The sequence below is a fragment of the Pinus tabuliformis genome, chromosome 1_2 (assembly GCF_031772625.1).
Source record: "Pinus tabuliformis cultivar Carrire ecotype Pingquan chromosome 1_2, CPIR1, whole genome shotgun sequence".
Taxonomy (NCBI): Eukaryota; Viridiplantae; Streptophyta; class Pinopsida; order Pinales; family Pinaceae; genus Pinus; species Pinus tabuliformis.
This window is the reverse complement of record NC_142298.1, coordinates 688822887-688829240: the sequence shown is the minus strand read 5'-3', so window position 1 is coordinate 688829240 and position 6354 is coordinate 688822887. Positions and strand designations below refer to the sequence as shown.

At 37.0% G+C, this 6354-nt stretch overlaps 1 protein-coding gene across 1 annotated transcript; it reads right to left on the bottom strand.

Annotated features, from left to right (window-relative positions):
* Positions 1-3300: 3300 nt before the first annotated feature.
* Positions 3301-5400, bottom strand: LOC149207609 (uncharacterized). Its single transcript, XM_089395815.1, has one exon. It carries the CDS (start codon positions 5127-5129, stop codon positions 3867-3869), a length of 1263 nt encoding a protein of 420 aa, XP_089251941.1. The 5' UTR covers positions 5130-5400; the 3' UTR covers positions 3301-3866.
* Positions 5401-6354: the final 954 nt, after the last annotated feature.

Here is a 6354-nt window from a genome sequence, read left to right as displayed (position 1 = left end):
TCAAACCAGCCGGTTCATTGGGCGACGGGATCAAACCGGCCAAAAAACCCAGTTGAAGAGTCTATTTCGCCCAAATTTCACAAAAAGCGGCCCTAACCAGCCGGTTTAGGGCGGAACTGGTCAGTTTATGGTCAAACTGGTCGGTTCCATCCTAAACCGGCTGGTTTCTTGCCATGCCAACTACAGACCCTACAGAATGCAATTTTGCGAGTTTTAGAGTTGTCTTGAAGGAAATTTGGGGTTGTTTTCCTCCAAAAATAGCCCCTCCAAGAAAAGCGTGTCTACCCTCTCATTTCACTGACACATCTCAACCCTAGCAATGTTGGCAATTAATGGTAATGTTAAAATTCTTAAAGTAAAAGTGGCATTTCCTTTATTTTTCATTATCATTCTTTTACTTAAATTTTTAACATTACCATGAAATGACTCAAGATGTTTGAGAGTGGTTTCAACTTCATTGGATTTCATAGGGAGAAACTAGAATTTTAGATTTCACTCAAAATTCAACAGACTTAATGGTTTCAGGATTTCATGGTTTGGGGGTTTGCAATGTTTCCATTTGATTCTATTATGTGTGAGGGTATGAGATTTGGAATTTGATCAAGAGCATGAAGCTTTTTTTAAGAACCTTGATGTTGGTGGCATTGATTGTTGAACTTTGTTGATGTTGGTGGCATTGATTGTTGAACTTTGTTGATGTTGGTGGTATTGATTATTGAACTCCTCTACCAAGTACCATGGCCTTAACAAGAATGTACCATTCACTCAAAGGAAAACAACTGATTAGCCATGCTAATATTTTTCTACCACATTATAAAGTTGAGGAGATGAACCCTTCACTCAAACCAAAATCATTGGTTAGGCATGTTAAAAATTTTCAATTTCTATCATGTTATAAGGTTGAGCAATCCAAGTCTGAAGACTTTGAGCTAGATGATGTTTATGTATCTCTTGTTGATGATCCCATTTCTAGTAGCACTAAATCAATGATGAGTTTCTTGAGTGACCATGTTGATCAGTGATTTGTAGTTTTGATGTCTATTTTTGTTGCTACTACTACTACTAAAGTTGTAGAAGAGTTTTAGGAATTCTAAAACTCTCAACCATATTATTTATGTAGCTCATGTTGATGATCTCTTGTCTAGTAGTGGTGATGAGTTTGATCATAATTAGGAGTGTTGATCACTGACATGTAGACTTGTAGTAAGTTAGTGGCCCCATAGCTTAGAGCATTGTTTTCGGACTCTAGAGGCCATTTAGAGCCTCATTGATTATGTATTTTGTTGCTAATATGTATTGCACTCAGTGCCATTTTAATATATTCACATTTATATGATATATAGATGGGAAAACCTTGTATATTTTGTCTCTACTGGTTTGGAATCATGGTTTTAAATCTTAAAAATAGTTTTTTTATTAAAAACTAATTATTTCATGTATTTTTTTAAAGACCGGTTCATTGAGATCTGACCAGTCCTAGTTTGACCGGTTCCAGTTTGAAACCCGGTTTATTAGGTGGACCGGTCCAGTGACCAATTCGTTTTTAAAACTATGGGTAGAATGTCACATCAAACTAGTCGGATGTCAATGCTATCATTTGTCCAATCAGTTCTAGAGTTCCATATTAGCTGAACCTAAATCAGGAACACTCCCATAGGATCTTACCCTGTCACAAGGATTTGAATCGGAGACATCAATGCTTCCATTTCAACAACTTATTAAGGAAATCAACTTATGACCTTCGGGAACATCAGTTTGTGAAACCAGATTACCAGTTTCTGAAGTCTGGACTCTGGATGCCTGACTTTGAAGACTGATCCAAGGTTGCAAAGTATATAAAGTATTCGCGGAAATCAAGATCAGTATTCCAGTAATTTGTATCCAAGTCTAGTTTAGTCTTCATTGTTTTGGTAACCATCTATTAGAATCCAACAAGGCTGTTTAGACCATTCATAATGTCATGGTATTTTAATAAGTTTGATAGATCTTAAGGCTTACTAAGTCGAAAAGCTCTTCTCTGTTGCCGTACTAGTTTAGTACACTTGTTTTGAATTTAACCGGGTATTGTCAATACCTATTCATACTATGGTAATTGTATTTACTACAAATTGAAATGATAAAAAAAAATTATGCTCATCCCCAGAGGTACCCAAAAGAGGTCAATGAGACAAGTACAGGACAAGAAAAAACGATGCTCATCTCCAAAGGTACCCAGAAGAGGTCAAGAGAGCTTTCTTTCATCAATCAGTCCTAGTACAGGACAAGCCTAGTACAGGACAAGAATTCAGACACCATCAGGTGACTTATCTTGCGACTAAAAGACTAACATTCTTCTTGGTTGAATTGTGTAAACATATTCATTGAAATATTCAAACAAACTTAATCGTTGTAATGTAAAAAAATACAATATAGTTTTGGAAAACAATCATAGCTTGTGACTATGGGCTGCAAAATGTTTATATTAGTCCAGTTCTCAAAGAAATTGTAATATCCCTTGGGGAAAAAATTGCCCTTAGGGTTGAAAAGAGCACATGACAAGATTTGTATTCTAACTAGTATCACGGTGTTCTTTCAATTTTTGCAAATAGAGATGATACTGAATACAATAAACAGTGTAACCAGCATTTAACTCCGCCAACAGTTCATATACATGAGGCCAATCCAGCAGTAGTACATAATGGGTTATAAACCCAGAGTCCTAAATTTCACACTACAGTTTTAGATACACAACAATTGCTATTGCATCAGCAAACCCTACTATTCTAATGCTTTTAATCTGACCTTGCAATGAGCCAGATTTCGCTGCCACAGTTCAATTGCTGCCACAGGTCCCGCCTTGGATAATGTCACAGGGTTGATCTGCTGCCCAGATCAAGCCCTAGTCCACAGATTTCCTCAGAAAATGTGAAATGAACGTTTAACAGACAAAATGGAAAGATGGAGGCCCACCAACCAGCCATCCAAAATTGATTGGAAGACAAGTTGGTGCATACTATTAAAGAGATCATTTTCTTCCAAACATTATACATGTCAACATTTTATATTAATCTCCAAGTAAGCTTGTGGACTTCCTAATATAATTATTAACCAAACAGTTCACATTAATGCATCAGATGCTATGAATAAATGTCAGTTGATTAATACAACAGATGCAAAACGATAATAACACCATCCTTAATGAGACATTAGACGTCGTTCAGCAAGTGCAATCAACAACATTTCTTTTCCAAACAATGTTTGATGATGGAAATGAAAAACTGGTTAAAAATTACTCAACCACATATATCCATACATCCTAGGACAATAAACAACATGAAGGAGAGCATGTTGTACCTTTGTTAGAAAAGAATGAGGTAGTACTCTTAGGTTGCTCCTATTTTGAAATCTGCTTCTCACAAATGTTAAGTGGCAAATATATGACTTTGACATTGCAAGCACCCTTTTTAAACTCTTCTTGTGCAAAGGTAGCCATATATATGTTGTAAACTACAGCATTTATGTAAATCACCTCAATGTAAAAGCATGTTATACCTTTTTTTGAAAAGAATGAGGGAGTACTCTTAGGTTGCTCCTATTTTGAAATCTGCTTCTCATAAATGTTAACTGGCAAAGATATGTCTTCGACATTGCAGGCACCATTTTTAAACTCTTCTTGTACCAAGGAAGCCATAGATATGTGTAAACTAGAGCATTTATGTAAATCAACCTCAATGTAAAGCAACACCTTTACTAGGGTTCTCTAGCTTAAGAAGAACTTCAAGAAGAAAAACAGTGCACGGGAAAAGTCGTATTGAAGCTGCTTTCTAGCTCTGGCAATTTTCGTGAATCATTTTGACCTAAGCACACAAACACAGCACGTCTTTTTGTCAGTGGTCAGCTTTCCAACTTACCCTCTTTCCATGGTAAATATCCAGCAGAAGCGAGGAGGATTCATCATTCGAGTTAACATATTTCTCCAAGAAACTTTTTTCTGGTATGATAACGATCTGCAGAAAACTCAATCCCTCTTTCTTTCCTTTTCTCATCGGCGCTTGCACTTGCACTTGCACTTGCATAGAGTTTAGTGCCTCCATTACTCTGTACCGAGGAATCATTCTTGTCTCCACGCTGTATTGAAACAGATTTGGATACTTAACAAGATCCGCCAATGAAAGCCCTGCGGTTTTAACCACAAAATCCACATTGCGCTTCATTTTTTCCTCTGTAACCCCGAGAGTCGACGGCTTCTTCCTCCATATATCCGAAATTTGATTTTCAGATAAACCTAAACTTCTCAAACAATGCCGTTTTCTATCTATATCTTCCTTCGATAGTCCAAGAATTGCATGCAAAGTGCGTGCAAACATCTTTGAGCCCTTCTTGAACCCCAAATCCTCGGCGTGTTTAAATGACTCCACAACTTTTTGCTCTGGAGTCGTCAGCAAACGAGGTTGCCTTGTCAGTATTTCTGGCAATTCTTCGCCGTCAATCCCCAATTTTTGCAAAAGCGAAATTGCGTATTTTAACCTCAGCTCACTTTGACCTAAAATCCTTGCATCAGTTTGAACTAGTTTGATGATATCCTCTTCCTTCATGAAAGTCCTAAGGAAGCTTAGCTTCGATTGCATGTTTTTTTCGCTAGACCAGATGATGCCGGGGTGACGAAGCACTACCTTTCGAATCTGAGCAGGAGTGGTCAAACCACAGCCATTTAACAACACCAAAACTTTTTCCAAAGTCTGACTCGATTTCGCACGAAGCAAGTGATTCCTATGTCTATACGCTTTCTTGATGTCTGCGTCTGTCAAACCGCACTTGTTGAGTAGAAATTCTGTGATAACTCCCTTCTCTGGAGTTGTGGTTGGGGCTGTTATTTTTGTGCAGAAATTGGTGAAACTTTTTTGGGGTTTTGCATAAAATGCAACTGGGTGGAGCGTGGTTGGGCAATGGAATAATAATGAGACTTGGTTGGTAATCAATAGTTTCCATGTTGACTGAATAAACAACATCGGCGAAGGCATAGAGAGGACAATGGAAGAGCCAAAACAGGATGGGAGATAGTTGAAAGGCCAAAACAGAGTTAACTCACGTTTTATCGAGCAACCTTTAGTAATTCCTCTTATTGGATTGGGCCCTGGACGCACGCACATTCCGCCGCCATCGTCCACCCTAATTGAAACTGATGTCCCAGGTCAATCGAGGGCCGCCGCCGGGCTCCTCTGAGCGAATAAAACCTGTGAAAAGGAATAACTCGGTGCTGTTCGATATTTCCTTTGGTTTGAGGTTGGATCGATTTTAATGTGAAAGAAATGGAAGAGAGGATTCACATATCAATGCAAGGGCAAGACATTTTAGAGCATCGGAGCCTCGAGTACAAAAGGCGGTTGGTCTTCGAAATCACTTTCAATCTGTGTACGCAGGTGTTCACAAGTGAATTTTCTATCAATAAATTATAACTATTTGAAAGAATAACTTTGACGCGTTTCAAACCAACTAGTGTGATTCATCGTCAAGACAAGTGGTTAAATTATAACCACTTAAAGATATGATGTTGCTAACCACTATACACAAGTGAATTTCCTATCAATAAATTATAACCACTTAAAAATATAATGTTACTAACCACTTAAGATATAAGTGCAACATTGTGAACACCAAAAATTTTCCAATGTTTAAAGATATGATGTTGCTAACCACTTAAGATATAAGTGCAACATTATGAGCACCAAAGATTTTTATTTGTCCATGTTTAGAGTAGACACTCTCTCCATTGTGAAAGATTTTATATCTAGAAAATTCAGCATCATTATTTCTGATTGTCGATTTATTCTCCAAAATCTAATGCTTAGCTTTTGTTTTTTAAAGGATGTTAGCCACTTTGGCTTTAAGACCCCAAAAGATCATCTCCACCCTTTTCCAATGATTCTCATTCTTCCCTCAATTCCTTTAAGATGCACTCAATTTTCTAATAATTCTCATTCATCCCTCAATTCCTTTAAGATGCACTTAATTTTGGCATGCCTAAAATTTAATCCATAATGTGATCCCTCTCATGGTGGAATATTTTATTTAGAAATTTTAATTTTATAAAGTTTGGAGAATAGGAAGAATGCTTCATGGTAACTTTTTAGGCTATGTTTCATGTCTTTTTATGAGCAAAGATAGAATTTTGGAGGGGAATTTTTAATTTGATCAATAAATTTTGTAAAGGTAGATTATTCTCTGAACCGAGAAGAAGCAGAAAACAAAGAGGATGAAGAGTTTATGGAAAAAATGGAAAACATAGGAGAAGAATAGAAAAAGAGGTGGAGAAAGAATATAACTTAACAACAACGTAGTAGAAGAAGTCGTGTGCTAATAAATCATTATTTTGTG